The sequence below is a fragment of the Dysidea avara genome, chromosome 10 (genome assembly GCF_963678975.1).
Source record: "Dysidea avara chromosome 10, odDysAvar1.4, whole genome shotgun sequence".
Lineage (NCBI taxonomy): Eukaryota > Metazoa > Porifera > Demospongiae > Dictyoceratida > Dysideidae > Dysidea > Dysidea avara.
Genome location: NC_089281.1, coordinates 29,462,613 through 29,480,837, shown reverse-complemented (window position 1 = coordinate 29,480,837; position 18,225 = coordinate 29,462,613). Strand labels below are relative to the sequence as shown.

At 37.3% G+C, this 18,225-nt stretch overlaps 1 protein-coding gene across 1 annotated transcript; it reads left to right on the top strand.

Moving 5' to 3' along the window:
* Nucleotides 1-1,208: 1,208 nt before the first annotated feature.
* On the top strand, nt 1,209-13,458 carry LOC136236894 (prominin-1-A-like). The gene is made up of 23 exons (XM_066027124.1): nt 1,209-1,533; nt 3,767-3,885; nt 4,241-4,446; nt 4,583-4,703; nt 4,751-4,814; nt 5,344-5,433; nt 5,520-5,728; nt 7,547-7,615; nt 7,686-7,749; nt 7,796-7,872; nt 9,931-10,016; nt 10,068-10,223; nt 10,285-10,435; nt 10,782-10,876; nt 10,934-11,024; nt 11,167-11,406; nt 11,836-11,922; nt 11,983-12,036; nt 12,097-12,180; nt 12,234-12,302; nt 12,350-12,439; nt 12,495-12,643; nt 13,351-13,458. Coding segments are annotated over exons 1-23 (2,697 nt in total). The 3' UTR covers nt 13,352-13,458.
* The last annotated feature ends 4,767 nt before the right edge of the window (nt 13,459-18,225 follow it).

Below are 18,225 nucleotides of genomic sequence, written 5' to 3'. Positions count from 1 at the left end.
CACATATATACATGGGGTCTATGCATGGTGATGAATATATGGCTGAGCAAACCAAACTGAAAGGAAGGCATGGCTACCCTGCCCTGTTCCTTAATTAGCGCAGTGAGAAGCTAGCATGCAAGGCATGCTATAGTCTAGAAAGATCGATATCTGTGGTATGCTCCCATATGAAATTTGATTGATTTGTATTTAACCTCCAGGCAATCAACTACAGCCGTTCTTCCTTCAAGTTCCCAGAGAAACACATCATGTACACATAAGGAAACAATACGTTAGAAAAATTATAGCTAGCTACAACGCTTGTACAATTACAAAACAAAACAAAAAGACAGCAACATTAATAAAATGAGTCACAATACTGCATGTTTAAAAGTGTCCATGCACATATTCATTGAAGGGAGATCGATGTAGTTAGCTACCTAGCTACCTATGATTGAAAGTTAGCTATAGCTATGATCCCCTAAAGTTGAGCAATCCAAGCAGTTTATCAATTTTTTTGATTTAATTAATACATCTTATGGTTTTAAGACAAGTGTACAGGAAGATGCTTTAAAAGCAGCTGGATCCCTGGCAAAGCAAAAAAACACACATACATCAATTATTAGTTAAATTAATATAGTTTAACAGATCCCACATGTACACGGCACAGTTCCAAGGAGCAAGCATTGAAAATTCTGTATGAGCAGGATGTTGCAATTCTGGCAGCTTGATCAAATAATGGCATAATAGCTCTGGATGGTAACTTGAGATACATTGGTCAGCGTCACAGATGTAAAGTGCCCTAAGCAACCAACCTCAAGCTGGGCATACAGGACTGAGGGTCCAGTAATGATAAACTTGAGAATGAACTATAGCTTTATTGTTTCATTACATAGAATCAATTGTTACAATCTCACTCAAAACAAGTAGCTACAACTCATACAGGCCTAATCAAGAGAGTCACCTGCACGTTGTTTACATCATTATAAATTACATGGCATACATAACAACAGCGATTTAGTTTTCTGTTATATTTAAAACTTAAATGATATGACTGCTCTATTAGGGTGACTGCTTTTGAGTATGTCGATCTTGTTTTTGGAAACCGCAAGAGGCCTGCAGGTTGCTAGGGGCAACGGTTATTATACATGCTTGAAATTCAGCAGCACGTGACATAAACAGTTGCTAAGGTTTCGCGTTAATTGAAATTGCGCAATCTATTTTAAATTATGGGAGCGTTATGGTATTCACTCGTGCTGTGTAGTTTTGCTGTAGTATCAGCTCAAAATAGTGGTAGTAGTTGCGATATTTCACTTGCCGGTCTTGTGTCAGTGCCAGAACTGTGTTTGTCAGCACAAGAGGAAGCAGCAAGATCAGTTTCTGAGGTAGTCAACTTCACGTTGGCTGAGAATGGTTCAGTCATATTCGAACCACTACCACCCGCCCGAGTAGTCATAGTAGCAGTGAATGACAACTCAGATGGACTGAAGGCCTGGGCCAACCTAGCGAATGCTTTTGTTGATGGCGTTCGCAGTGGAAGTCTACCATACGACGGTGTGTTGTGTGTGTGTGTAGTGTGACGTGCAAGAAAATGTACTTTAGGTGTGTCCCGGTTTCAGATAACGGGCAGGTCATCATCCATTGTTTGTTACACCTGACTGTTTTATTAGAGTTAGCTGATTACTTTATTAGAATATTCCCCTATTGAAATGAACCGTCTGACCTTCCTCTATGTCTATAGCTGTGTAAGCAACTTCTGTACGGTGATGATGGAATAACAGTGTGAACTTGCATGATGTCACAGTAATGTGGGCAGGGGAGATAATTACATGTCTGTTCTATTAGGCTAATTGAAGAGGTAGTGTACAGGGTTGGATCCAGGGTTAAACAAGGGGTGGGGGTGTACCATGACCAGTGTAGTAAGTTATAGCTATATAAAGCAGGAGGTCTGGCAGCTCCCCAGAAGCTATAGGTATTTTACTTGTTACAGGACTGAAATTTCAAGTATAGTTTTATGCACAGTAGTTTAAATCATAATACTTTCTAAGTGGTCTATGTTAATCAATCCATCCCTCCTGGAGGAAGACTGAGTGTGGCCCCGACTAGACATTGGGTGACCTGCAGTTCGAATCCTGGGGTTGGAGGGATTTTTTTCCTTACTTTGGCCCCTTTTCTATTACACCTTTCCAGCTATAACTAAGTCATTAAGTCTAAGTCCTTGAAATTAGGTTAGGTAATCCTAAGGCTGCAGCACATGTTGCTGTAGACCTTCAGTGCTGGTCACTGTAAAGTGTTAATAATAATTTTTAAAAATAATAAAAAATCAAGAGCTGCATGTAAGGATTAGCGAATCGTGAGAGCCTAGACTTCTATTTTCATATAAGAATGACATACAAAGGGCCAAGTAAATTTAATTGGTAAAAAAATCTTAGCAGGCTACATAGCAAAGTGTGCCCATGGGTGTGCCCTGCAGATGTTAGTTTTTATGGATTAGTCTTAGTAGTGTTACATGTGGTGACTGTTCTATTAGAGTATTTGACTGACTTATACTGAGCATCTCGATCTTGTGTATAGTATTTTTTTTTGTGTGGGGGGGGTGGCACGTACCCCATGGATCTGCTACTAGTGTATATATTGTTACAATATGAATATTTGGTGTGCTTTTCCCTTCATGAAGGAGCCCAAGCTAAAGGCAAAGTGTTTATCTCACCAATGCACTCACAAAAGCTTAATGGCTTGTTTTACAAGGTATCCAGTGCTTTGCATAAAGCTTGTTAACAGTAAAAAGTTTTTACATTTCTTCATAATTGACAAAAAGTACAGAAATGACACAAATTCATGCATAATCATCCTTGTCCTTGTTTGGTATTTACATTCCACTAAAGATGTGGAATTGATCCAGTGTCGTGCTGCACATTGGGTGTGCAGTAGTAGATGGAACTATGTCAGCCATTATTAGACTAAATCTTCAGACTCTATGGAACATCATTCCTCTCAGCTATACATTGTATTTGGACTACACATTGTCATTTTCTTTTTGTGTAAAGTTTGTATCTGTTTCATGTTTATGTGTATCTTTGTATGTTTTGTGTGGGAGCACCTTTGCAAGTAATGTCTTCTGATGTTCCATAGAGTCTTTGACAAAAATGGTAATTTAATTTAATCTTGTGTTCTTAAAGAAAGCAATTTGACTGCATGTCAGCATTTAAATACTGAAAAAACAACAGCTAGCAGTGTTGGGACAGTTATTTTTAAAAGTAACTCGTTACATATTACATATTATTTACAATAGTTACAGTTACATATTACCCATAAAATAAAGTAACTATAATAATATTACATATTATATTACTTTGTGTCCACAGCCTTAAGCTGTCACGTGTGAAACTACCACTTTATCACATGACATGATTGCATTGTTGGACAATGTGCAAATCTTGGTTATAAGTAAGAAGCTGGTGAATAAGCTTCATTACTTCATAGTGGCAGGAATTACTCAATGGATTACTAACGAGATTAGTAATTTTGTTACTTAAAGTAATAATATTATGTAATATTAGACCCGTTACAGTAACTTCATTACTTAGGTAACGTGTTACATTTGTAAGTAAAGCAACTTGAGTTATATTACCTGCTTTTATAGCGTATTTCGTTATATTACTTTGTTACCACAAAAGTAATAATTATTATGTAATGCATTACACGTTACTCCCAACACTGGCAGCTAGGCTATAATTTTATGATTTATAGATGTGTATAGACTGCTTCATAGTAATTATTTTTGCAGATGTTATAATACCTGCTATTAATTCCTCGATGGACAGTCCCATTGCAACAGCCAGCTGTGCGTCGACTCAACGACGCACTGGCAGTGGCAATGCAGAGTTTAGTGATATAGTAGAAGATGTAAGTTGTGTGGTTTAGAGACATGACTGATGAGCTTTGCACTGATTTGTTTTATCGAATTAATAGAACTGTATGCATAAAATAATTAGTAAAGGACTTTACTAAACCATTTCATGGCTAACATATTATTTAAGCTCGCTCTCTCTCAAATTCACACGCACACACACTACACGTGTTCACACACACACATGTACATCACACGCACATGTACATCACACACACGCACACACACACACACACACACACACTACACGTGTTCACATGCACATCACACACACACACACACGTGCACACTACTACAGACATGTATATATGGTTGTATGTGCTTTGTATGCTTACATTGTTCTCTACACAGTTCGGGAAGTGGTGGGCACCCATACTGGTTGTCACTTGTCTGGGACCAGTTTTTGCTCTGCTATTTTCCATTGTTGGTTGCTGTTTCTGCTGTTGCCGACTTTGTGGTAAATGTGGTGGAGATTTACAACAAGAACATCTAGAGAACAATGATTTAAAATGCTTCATCCTCTACATAATGCTTGTCCTCTGTGTTTGTCTACTATTGTAAGTTTTCATTTGTGCTAACTCATAATTTAGTACTTAATATCTGTATGTTTGTATTGATGTGTGTATATCATTCCAGAACTTACAGTAGTGTATTAAATGGCATAATTTTATCAATTTTGTTCTGTTTGTCTAGCATCGGTGTTGTGTTTGCTTTTGTTTCCAATGACAAAGTCAATGATTCTATTCAGAATTTTGATACCACTGTGAATGCAGCACTTAACAGTTCAATCAATTTTATTGATGACACACAGATGGTGGGACATGTGGTATATTAGCCTAGTTGATAATGTCTTTTATGTAGCAAGCTAATGCAACTATTGATCGGTATAGTGAAATAAACACCTTTGTGCAGTGTCAAATAGACAGTAAGTGTTGTGACCCTGTGTGTAGTGTGCATGTGTGTGTGTATGTGTGTGTGTAGTGTGTGTGTGTGCGTGTGTGTGTAGTGTGTGTGTGTAGTGTGTGTGTGTATAGTGTGTGTGTGTGTGTGTGTAGTGAGTGTGTGTATGTGTGTGTGTGTGGTGCGTAGTGCATGTGTGTATAGTTGTATAGTGCGTGTGAGTGTAGTGTGTGTGTTGTGTGTGTGTAGTGTGTGTGTGTGTGTGTGTGTGTGTGTGTGTGTGTGTGTGTGTAGTGTGTGTGTGTGTGTGTGTGTGTGTGTGTGTGTGTGTGTGTGTGAACCCCTCAAAAATGGACACCCTAAACTGTGGACCCCTTTGTAATCAGAGCATGATCCCAACTGATTCAAGCCACTAATATAAGGATACTTTGGGATGGTTGTGGCAAAAAACAAGAAGACAACAATTATTTAAAACAAGACAAGTATAAAACAGCAATTTAAAGCATGACAAGTTTGTACTTGTCTTTCCCCTTAACCTACAATTATTCCCATAGATTCACACGTCACTATTGGTGCCCTTGTGTTGGATGCGTTTGAGGACTCTGTTGCTCCTTTGATAAACAGTAGTCTTGAATTAGCCACAGGTGAGTTACGTGCATAATATCATAAGAGCGTACATTACACATGCATACGTACACTGTCAGGGTTATTAAAAATTATTATTTTATAGAGCTTAACAACTCAATAATTGCACTACAGCTGGTCAACACTACTGTAGTGAAGTTGTTAAATTTAACTCAGAGACTGCAAACTGAGCTGAATGATTTGACAGTAATGCTTAGAGCACTGGAAGCAAATTGCCAGGCTAATATTGGAGGTTCTATTCTATGCAATACAATACCCACTCAACAACACAATGTAACAGTGGACTATTCAGTGGTAAGAGATGTAGTGTGAATACCGCATGTGTAGCATACACACCTTGGAACAAATTGAAACAGTGCATGTATCGATTATACCAAGGTATTCTACTTTTCACCGCATGTGTAGCATACACACCTTGGAACAAATTGAAACAGTGCATGTATCGATTATACCAAGGTATTCTACTTTTCATAGTTTGGATCCTTTACTAACCCAATGCCACATCAGTTGCGCATTTCACAGGTCCAGCAATTCATGGATCCAGCAGTTAAGGTTTATTTGCTAGCTATATAAATGGTAAAACTTACATCATCCATTGTGCAAGTAGGATAGAAGTGATTATCCCCCACAATTACAAATAAAGTTTGAGATAAAATACTAGTACTAGTAGAGCAGTTATGTGTTCTAATGGGTGTAACTGGAAGTGAAATGATTTTTCCAAACCTGCCAGTTTACTAATATAGCTGGAGAATCAATAATCCATGAAACATGACATCAAGTTATGATATGAATAATGTCAAGAGTCCATACTAGCAGGTAATGCAACTGCACCGATAAAGCCACTTCTTTATTTTCACCACCTTCTGTTAATGTAGCCTCACCTGCATGAAGGGCATGGTAGTTTATGGAAATTAGAGCACCAGGAAACTGCAAGGTATTTAATTAGACTTTAGTTTAGTTTTAAGGTGTACTTCATGACCTCATTATAGTGACCATGTCAAGTAGGTCCCAAACATAGCTAAGGTGTACTTCATGACCTCATTAATAAGACCACCTCATTATAGTGACCATGTCAAGTAGGTCCCAAGCATAGCTAAGGTGTACTTCATGACCTCATTAATAAGACCACCTCATTATAGTGACCATGTCAAGTAGGTCCCAAGCATAGCTAAAGTGCACTTCATGACCTCATTAATAAGACCACCTCATTATAGTGACCATGTCAAGTAGGTCCCAAACATAGCTAAGGTGTACTTTATGACCTCATTAATAAGACCACCTCATTATAGTGACCATGTCAAGTAGGTCCCAAACATAGCTAAGGTGTACTTCATGACCTCATAGACACATGAACATACATTATAACTATTGTATAGTGGGAAACTTTGCTTGGAGTAAACTTTGGAGAATAGCAAAGTCAATTGCATTCGGCAAAATGAACTTTGGTGAATTGAAACTCAATCTTTAGCTATAAAGATGCTAATCTGAGGCACTATGGGGTTAAACTTTGGCAAATTTGTAGCAAATTTCCAAATTCACCAAAGTTTTACCCTGCCAAAGTTTCCCTCTATACAGTATTGTACTTTGCGTGGGAGTATATGAGTACTGTATTTTCCATACAGTATCAATAAGACATAATTGTATATGAGTCATACAGTACAGCTATGCAACCCCAGCACAATTTGGATCATGTACATGAAATTGTAAATTGCTACCAGTTCTACAGTTAGAAATAGGACACTTACTGATAGTCTGATCACTGATAATTGAAGTGGTTCAGGCACTCGAGGTGAGCGCTCTGAGCAAGACAACCAGGAAGTATAACATTTAAAGCATTGTCCTTGCCTTGTGCTGTATTAGTCTTTCGACACACACCCTATTTTCATGTATGGCAGTGCTTTCGCTATAATGTATAGATGGTGCTTAGCTATCTATTTCTCAGAAAGTGTTCTGATAAGCATTCATCTGTATGCAGGGGTTGCTCAATTGCTCTATCAGAGCTCAACTTCAATATAGTGTACACTTGAAAATACTCTAGTTGAACAGTTGGTTTTAAATTTAGGATTTGTGTAAGCATACAATGATGATGTACTAGCTTATCATGTTGTACAGGTTGATGATGTGAGTGGAGTATTGAATCAGCTTGAGCAAATTGACAACCTTACACAACAAGCCATTGAGGTGAGGATAAGTGTACAGCTCAGTTTGTATAATATGTTACACTTCTCTACCTTCTCTACCACACTGATAGGCTAATGCTACTTTCTATGGTATACCGTGTGACATCAGGAACCAAATACAGAGCAGCACAAGAAGTTGAGTGTATAAATATGACTCAGTATACTAGTGATGTTGTTTTAGATATAATAAATCGAGCCAATGAGTTTGAGGGAATTATTAGAGACATTGCAGATGAAATAGAGGAGGAGCTAAATGAAGTATGTCTGTTAATATCAACAAGTATAAGAAAGCACAGTAGGGATATTTACTTCTTATTGTTTTACAGCAATTGGACATTACATACTACTCCAATCCAGCTTGTTTCAGTACTTTTTAATGTGGTACTATGTTGTCCCTACTCTAGTTTAAAATTCCTATATTTGTTTGTGAACTTTTTCTTGAAGTTCATGACTACTAAACACACTGTATAATAATGAAAATTAACCTAACTGGATTTTTAAAAACAGGTCTTTAACACTAATCCATATACATAGGAGCTAATGTTGTTGCTAACTATTGACCGAATTGATGTCATTAGTTTCCTTCAAACTGTCTGAAGCTATGAAGCTATGAAGCATTAAAGTTTATAAATTAGATGTGTACAAGGGAAGACCCCTTTTCACAAAATTGGTCACAATATTACAACTATAGTTAATGACACCACTATTATATGGAAATAGGTTCAGGGCCGTTTAAACCCCATTTCCTTTATTCCTTTCTATTCTGTGTTCTGTAGGTTCTGTTTCAGTAGCTCTGTAGGTGTAGGGATAGGCTAAACTTATTATATAGAACATCTTAGCGTAGAGTAGAGTGTGGTGGATGGGAGTGCCAACTAGGGCCGGTTCTTCTTTCTTAAAAAAAAAAAAACTATATATGGATATATGCAAGTAGTCAGCAAATCTTTGCCGATTAGCTAACTGTATAACACATACCACATAATCTTTATTGTTAAACTGTATTCACTTAGAAGTTCATCAAGTTATCTTACTAACTTTGTTTAGCTACATGGTAATAGTAGCACTTAGTTAAATGCTAACAAATTTTTCTTCTCAATACTGAAAACTAAAATCTGGTTATCAGTCAAAGAAACACTTGTTACAAGATTTATGACAAAACACTTACTTCTACCTTTGTTTACAGCAATAATACTTCAAATATCACTTGAAACTGCTATCTTTCTGTGATAAGCGCTTCTTTATCATCTTTATTTTCTAAAGCAACTGTTAAAGGCTTCAGTTGCATTTCTAAATGCCTAACTGGTAAGATTTAACAGTGAAACATTGCTGGGGAGTCTACCATTATGAGCCCTTTTAGAAGTCTGGATCCCAGCATGCCTGCATGTAGTGCCTTTGTAGTTACAGTCACAGCAAATGTTCAGAAACACAAGTAGTTAACTTTGCTAAAACCAAAACACTCAGCTCACTCAGCACTGCAACGTCTACAACACATGTCCATGGGTGTGCACGTTACACAATACTATATTGCATAATGTTACCATGCCCATGGATGGAAGCCCTATTATCGATGAAGAACCTTCTAAAGAAGGATAAAAGGTAACACAATAGCGTGTGCATAGTATGCTTATCAATATGCCAAAGGTTTCTTCTTAAGTGAATTAACATTTCTGTGAAAGAAGTAGGCTGTAGCTGTACCCAGTTTTCTGCTATGCTTGACTGAACACATCAGGCAGGCAGTAGTTCAATAAATTTTTTTTAAATTCTGTAGCAACTTAACAACAACGTTTCGGGTCAATCTGAAGGCACTTTTGGGCTTGATTTCATTCAACTAATACTGTCATGTTGTTGTGAGGAAAATCGAGGCAGGTTTTTGGGTGATGTTTTATCATGGGCCACACCCACACCTTCATTGTCCCTACTATACAGTACTATCGTACTATATGATATATAAGTACATGTGGGCTTAGTGTCCTTTTTTATGAAAGCATTTTTAACTAATAAGATTCCTTGCACATAAGGCCAGATAAACTTAATGATTAGTTTATCATCCCCACCCACATCACCATTTTTCTCATCTTGTCAACGATTTTCTGTACCACTGGTAGCTAAGGGAAGCCATGCAATTAGAACTTTTTATAGTTGGTACCTTACTAAGAAAATTGCATTTTGAGTGATTTTAGCTAGTTAATTCAGCTAGCTGTCTAAAACTAAAATAAAACTCAGCCCTCCCGCTGCGTTCCACGCTGTTATTTTGAGTACAGGAGGATGAGAAACTAATAATTAATGTTTACATGGCCTAATCATCTCAACTATTGTTAGATTCTTGATGAAGATGGGTTTGTTGGTGATGTTCGGACACAATCAAGTGATATTCAAGACACTCTTGACCAGTATGATTCCCCACGGTTAGTCAGAATTATGATCAAGATATTGATAATCAATGATCAAATCAACAGATACGCCTTCAGTGTTGTGATATGCTCACTAACATTAATCGTGATAATAGTATTAATTGTTGGACTAGTACTGGGAGCTATTGGGTTCAGAAGGCATACAGTACCATCTGCTAGAACACAGCTGTCAAACTATGGTGGTGTAATATTGATATACTTGTAAGAGTATTAGATTTAAAAAAAATATTATGTTATTATAAGGTTTGTGTTGACTTTTCAGTGGAGTTCCTCTCATGTTTGTTTTTGCTGTGTTCCTATTAATTTTGGCATCGATCACATTTTTTATGGGATCCAACATGCTCAAAATATGCTATACCATTGCAGAAGATGCTCCAAATGATGACATTCCCAGCTATGAAGTATTTTCAAGGGTAAATCTACTGTCAGTTGTATGCATTGGGAGTATGTATGTAGTCTCACAGGCCAGATGACCTTCCTGTAGGGTGCAATTGCATGTAATCCACTGCATGATTATCTGCTACCCAATTTTAGTAGACTAAAGTGCATGGAATGTGGTCCAAATTCCCTAGGTATGGTAACTACTTCCTGAGTGTACCAACAAGATAATGTCTGGCCTGTGAGACTATATGGTTGAGATGGTTGTTAAACATGTTTCAAAATATCTTCATCATTAACAGAGTGATTCATTGCATGAACTTTTCTAAGTCCTCTTACAACCAGCTAATGACATAATCAAATGATGTCTCTCACTTGTAGATTGCTGACAATAGTGACCTATGGGGTGGATATTTACTGGGTTGTTTCATATTGGATGATGCCAGCATACCTTTGACTATTACTAGCGTTTTGGAGTGAGTTATGCTTGAAGAGATGTCTACTTTGATTTTAGAGTCATCTGTTTGTTTTAGTGGGTGTGAAGCTAATCAAGCTATCTATCAAACAACCCAACTTGAAAGGAGAGAAAGTTTTAACCTAGATGAAATCACCAACATTACCAATGTGAGTGAAGGTTATGCTGTACAATCAAAATAATTGAAAAAAGTTCCTTTATTTCTGTTATGTGTTCAGTAGTAAGTTATAGTTTCTTGTCTATGTATTTGACACATTGTTTTCTAATAAATTTATTTTGTCATTATTGCAGCAAATTCCTGACCTGGGGCAGCTATTTGATAGTCTACGAACAGATGTCAACTTCAATCTTGACCAAATCCTAACTCAGGAGACACGAGACAGTCTTACTTCCTTCTCCAACTCTGGTCTAAACACAATTGACTATGCCATGTATGCAAGTCAGATCACATCTCAAATAAGTACGCTGGCCATTGATACTACTGTTAGTATATTGGAGATGCTAGTCAGTTCATTTCGTACAATTTCACAGGTGAGTATATGTTGATGAATGGTGTATGGAAATTTAGTGGAGGAAATGTTCTTGCTAAATTTTCAATGTATTGGCTTGGCCCAGATAACTTTTTTTTGGTGGAGTATGCAGGAACTATATAGATATGTACACAACTACAAATCAAGCTGAACCATTAGAAAACAGTTATAAAAGAGAAAGGAAGTTTTTCAAGAGAAATAGCATTTCAGCTACTAAATGATTGCTGATTACAACAGACTATACACTTTTATGGTTTTCACATGTAAAATGTAGTCAAAAACCTTGATGGTCACAAATAGTGTCAGACATTTGAGCAGGCAGTTTAACTATTTTCAAGCAGTACTACAAACAGACATATTTCAAGATTTTGTGCGGTTCCAACCTGGAGGGCTCAACGTAAAAGTCATCATTTATATGACCTGCTTGTAGCCTGGCTTAGCTGATGACACTCAGGATATCATTGATGAAATTATCAGGATCAATCAAACTACAATTGCTGAGATCAACAATTGTACAGTAAGTTACTACATGACTTTGATCGTATATACTAGTAACCACAACTGGTGTGTATTTTAGCAACTTCTTGAACAACAGATAATAATGTTAAATGAAACTGCAGTGGAGTTAAGTGTGAGTACATAGAGCGCATTATCTTTTATATTTGTATGTTTTATGCTGTCACATTTCCAGTCAAGAGTTCAAGAGGTACTTGTTAATGCTAATGCAACTTTTGATCAACTAAATGGACCCAATGGTACTCAACTTGTGCTAAATGTATGATTGTGTAATTGTAAAAGCATGTTAGTTATAACGTTAATCTGTGACAGAGGACCCAAACAGTGTTCAGTGGTGTGGTTGGATATGCAACTGATTTTGCTGACTGGGCTGTAGGCAATGTGAGTATATCTGTTACTATACAAGTTTATACTTGTTGTACTGATAGTTGGAAAATGAGATTGGGAGATGTCAGCCGCTTTACGCTACGTATGCCAACCTTTACAATGAAGTGTGTGAGGATACTGTGGATGGAATAGTATGTGTGCCACTCATCCCAGTAGCTACGTTACTGTATAATTGTGTCACTTTAGAATGGGTTCTGGCTGGCTATTGGATGGTGTGTCCTGTTCTTCATTCCTACACTGGTGTTTGCAGTTTGGTTGTCACAGTATTTGAGACGTATGAGTGATCCAGAAACAGATGTTTGTTCATATGATGAGTCAGCTGAAAAGAATTTATAGTAAGAAATTTATACTATACCGACTTTACAGTACAAGTGTTGAAGGTCTGTAGGATACCTGGTCCTACAACCTGTTAATGTTGGTCAATGTGTAATGATAGTGTAGTCAACCACTCTAATAGAACAACCACATTCACTTAGTTTCACTCTATGATGTTAATATCTCTATGATGTTAATATTCTCATGTTGGTATTTGTGCTTCACATTTTAGTAAGTTGTAATGGCTCCATGTCAGTCTCTGGCATAGCATTTTACATTAGCTATACAGCATATACCAGAGTGACATATTCAGGTCCAGATTTGGTAGTGAAATATATCTGAGAGGGCTGCCCCCAACTCCTAACCAATTATAAACATTAAAATGCTAGCTACTATGAGTGCGTGTGTTCCGTTATGAATGATCTGTTAGAGTATTTTTGACTGCTCTATTAGAATAGCTACATCTGACTGCTCTATTAGAGTATCCTGAGTTTTTATTGTAGGTTTCTCCCGTAATCCACTTTTGAATAATCAATGTGTGTTGTCTAGCTATATATTGCCCTGTCCTGTTTCCATTATTCTGCGTGTTTGTATTGCTGCTGTAAACCCCACTAGGAAATTGCTCCTGCATACTAGCTGTTGAATTGACATCCTTATCAGGTTTTTACTTATTGGGTTACACTTTATAATTAACATATTGTACCATTGTGTATCCTTCCTTTCCTAGAATAAGAACATAATGATGTTGCTCAAGATATTTTAATGAAACAATGAAACTGATAATTATTATTTATTTGTAAATTAAGTTTATTATCGATTTTTGACTCAATCGATGGAATTTTAAGTGAAATGTCATGAAATTCAAAATGTGAAATACACTATATTATTATGTTAATGTCATTCAATTTTTCTGCATATTTTTCTTCAACTAAGATGTTTACAAGCAATGAATCTGATATCATGAGGTCACATACAAAAGCAAATCCTATAGCTGCTTTATTAATTACATTGCTAATACCATACCTTCACTGCCCATACAAAAGTCTCAATAGTAGCAGTGAAATTTATCCCGTATTTTACTGGTAGCAGTGAAAAAGTTGTAATTGCAATTTCATTGGCTAGAATTTATGTTAACAATTAGTGTTGATGCGTGTTTAGTACATAGTGACAAATTGTGTACATGGCAACGCTAATACACAGCATGCGTATATGCAGCGAGTATGGTATTAACTGGGAATAGTATGGGTAGCAGGATAAATACCACTCTTTGTATTGGAAATGGTAAATTTCACTCGGTGAACTAATCACATAGTGATACAGTTTGCCATACATTAGTCTCAATAGCAGGAATGCAATTAATCCCAAATTGCATGGCCTTGTTTCTGTAATTGCACTGTAAAGTAGCCAATGAAATAGCAGAATAACAGAAGCCTTTTAAGTGCAACAAGAAAAGTGATATAATGAATAGCCAATCAAACAACCTGACAATAGAAGCCTTTTAAGTGCAACATGTGTAGCCGTTTTGAGTAGCCAATCAGAATTGCTGACAAATGAAGCCTTTTAAGTGTAACAACAAATGATGTAATACAAAGAAGGATGATGCAATCACCTGATAGAAGTTAATGGCCACACAGAACTGGATAGATGTGTACTACAAACCATGAAGGGTGGTCAGTATGTGATTAGTAGGCAATCACACATATTTGAGTGCAATTATGGAATAATTGTACTCGTAACAGCCAAAATTGCACTCAAGTGTGTGTAATTTGCCATACATTAGTCTCAATAGTAGGAGTGCAATTAATCGCAAATCGCATGGCCTTGTTTCTGTAGTTGCACTGTAAAGTAGCCAATAAAATAGCAGAATAACAGAAGCCTTTTAAGTGCAACAAGAAAGTGATATAATGAATAGCCAATCAAATGAGCTGACAATAGAAGCCTTTTAAGTGCTACATATGTAGACATTTTGAGTAACCAATCAGAATTGCTAACACATGAAGCCTTTTAAGTACAACAACAAATGAACAAAGAAGGATGATGGATCATGCAATCACCTGGTAGAAGTTAATGGCCACATAGAACTGGATAGATATGTACTACAAACCATGAAGGGTGGTCACTATGTGATTAGTAGGCAATCACACTCATTTTCGTGCAATTATGGAATAATTGTACTCGTAACAGCCAAAATTGCACTCAAATGTGTGTGATTACCTATACTTATCAGTTACTCCAACTTGCACACTCCATGACCCTTTAACTTCAGCTATACCTCACACACATATACAGGTATGATATACAATACACAATTCTGTGAATGCAATCCCACTAGAGACTTGTGAGAAGGCTAAAAGCCAGTGAATACAGGGAGTCAGAAACATGTAGCTGAAATATGAAGAATGCAGAAAAATCCCACACCCGGTGGTGATTTGATCCCCCACAACATACAGTCTAGGCATGCGCCAGAGGAGCCACAACAGCTTGGATCCAAGATCTTCTCTGCTGTACTTAAACATTGACTTCTCGCCAGCAAATGTTTTTCCTGTGAATGCTATCCCATACACTATACCTGTGAGAAGGCTTAGAATACAAGGAGTCAGAAACATGCAGAAAAAAATCCCAGACCCAGTGGTGGCTTGATCCCCTACAACTTGCAGTCTAGGCATGTGCCAGAGGAGCCACAACAGCTGGGACCTGAGATCTTCTCTGCATTCAACCTGTACTTGAACATCAACTTCTCGCCAGCAAATGGTTTTATAAAATAGAGATACTACAGATATGTATGCCAGTAGACCACTTTGCACTGTTTGGTTTGAAAGAGTCAGTGCAGGAAAATTTGTAACTTGTAATTATATACATGTTGAGCACATTGTACATGTTGAGCTGAACCCTCAAAAACATTAAAAACTCTTTTAAGGATGGAATTACATTGTTTCTTGAAATTTGGCTCATTCGTAGTACTGCATGTGTGACCTGAATATTTTTTCAAAATCTATTCATTCAAATGTCTGACACACTGTTTATGGCCAATCAAAGATTTCACTGTCATTAAGTACACATCCTGTTATGGCCTGTTTCCGAACTTGTAATGAAGCCACACCACACATGCCTGCTCTTGACTTTGAGCTTGACTCCTTCACTGTCACCACTAATCATCTGGTTGGCTGAAATGAAAAAAAAATCAACTTTGAAGTAAAACAAAAAACAAACTAGTATATAGTTCCTGGCTGTATAGCTATATCGTGCCTCATGGTGTGGGGAGATTGGGATACATGCGATGGGAGAGAGCTGGAGAGAGAGAGAGATACTTCAAGTGCTCAGAACTCAAAACAATTCAACTAACATTGTTGGGACTGCTCCGACTATTAAAATAAATATAGTAGAGGTATACATCTATACCTGCCCCATTTACTTGTTGTGAATGTTACAGGGTATTAGAGTACTGACTGCTCTATTAGCATCGAGATTAGCGTCTTTAGGCAAAAGGTTGCACCAAGGCCATGCCCGGAACAGATATTCATAATTGTATTTGTGTGTTGTGCTTCTCTCCTTTTGCTCACAGGGTTCCATTGAAAATTGGTATTTGGTTACTGAGTGGATCCCCTATTTAAAAATTACAATTGCAAACACAAAACACTGCTTGAAGGTTCTTAGTTTACTAATTGATGCCTTACTGTAGTTATACTGATAGTAAAGTGTCAGTAAACTTAAGTATATGGAACATAATTATTTTACTAAGTTTTAAACTCTCAGTAAAACATCAGTGAATGCGGGTTTACTGAAAAACTACTAAAATAACAAACAATTAACTGTTCCATATACTGGGGATATACCACTGTAGTAAACTAAGATACTTCAAGCAGTGAAAATAATCAAGTTACATTTGAGATTAAACAATTATACATGGCAAGCTAGAGATTGCCCAGAATGGCTGGAAATTTGTTGACCACTTTTATTATGTATTGTATTTGTTTATACTATTAATTGTATTTTATTGTCCATTTGTGGCTGTGTGTGCCTGAACTTTCTCGGGACAAAATTACGGTTTGATTATTGCAGATCAAGGGTAGCCGAGGCCGATTAGGCCCAGGAAGGTATAAATACACATGCCCAGTACTTGTACAGTATGAAATTATGAATACATCACAAACATTAAATTATGGCTTACGTTATGGTAATAGGCGACTGCTATAGCTTTATCAGGAGTATAACAAGGTGACCCTTTGGACCCTTTATTATTTTCACTTAATTGCAATTCATTAAATCTTTGGTATCTTGATGATGGCACATTAGTTGGTAGACAATCCACTATCTCTAATCTCTCACTTTACCACTCGAGGACCAGATTATGGACTTCATTTGAATCTCTGACTCCAAGTGTGTGAGCTGTTTTGGCCTGGGTCCCCCCTGACATCAAGCAAGTCTCTGACTTGGGTTCTTGGTACATGACAGTTTCTTTTAAAGACTTCCTTTCTTCTTGCATACATAAAGTGGCTTTAACTCAAGACAAACTTGTGATTATGGATGACTCTCAGGTTACCGAAGCCTTTTCTTCATCAATTTGACCTTAATCTTCATATTTCTCTTGTTCGTATTTATGCAGTGCAGCATTTCTGACTTTTCATATGGTGCCAACTGAGTCCCATTACCTTTTTGTTTAGGAGGTTTAGGATTATATGAGTCTTGTTCCATCTGCCTTTTTAGGTCCATGGAACAGTGTCTGTGACTTGATTTCCACCCTTCTTTCTTTTGACATTGACTAGCTTAATTTTTCTGGCTGCTGCCACAGTTTTTAAATTTTTTTTTTTTACATTTCTAGTAGCTAATTCTTTCATTCCCCCAGCCTCTCAGCAAGACCTGCAGGCTATATTAGACCAAAGTATCTTTGATAACCTGTATGTTTCTCTCAGTAGTAGAGATCAGGCACATTTAACTGCTCTGACACATCCTTCTGGTGCAAGCAATGCAATGGCTGGCTTAAAGCTATTCCTACTTTTTCCTAGAGCCTGTCTTGGTTTGGTCACCCCCAATCCAGAATTTGTTGTTGGATTATGTCTGCGGCTTGAAGTAACTTTGTTTCTTCTTTCTCCATTGTGCACTTACCTCTTTTCTGTAGATAGCTTTGGTGACCATCTGTTAGCTGTTCTCATGGTCCTATGAGAACCTGTCATCATGACACTTTCTCAAGACCATCCTGGTGTTCTAGGACTTTGTATGATGATGGCCTACAGCTTGGTGATATTTCCATCCTGACTTTCAACATGGTAGTTCTGCTTACTTTGATGTCTCTGTATGCAGTACTATTCAGCCTACTTTTATTTCCTCCTCTGCTTCAGGTATGAGCTGCTGCAGCTGGAGAGGTGGCCAAGGATGAGAAGTTTTTGGCAGCTGTGGAGAAGGTTGGATCTGATTTTGTTTCCTTAGTAGTGGAGTGCTTTGCAGTGTGGACTAGCTCCTTTTACTTTGAAAATGTTAAAAGTCATTTGCTGACCACATCATCCCTAGGAGTGGCTGGCAAGAAAGAATTTACTCCAGCAACTTTCTTTCTGTTGTACTGTGGCAAAGGCTCCAGACAACCGGCCCCTCTTGTCTACCCCGGCTT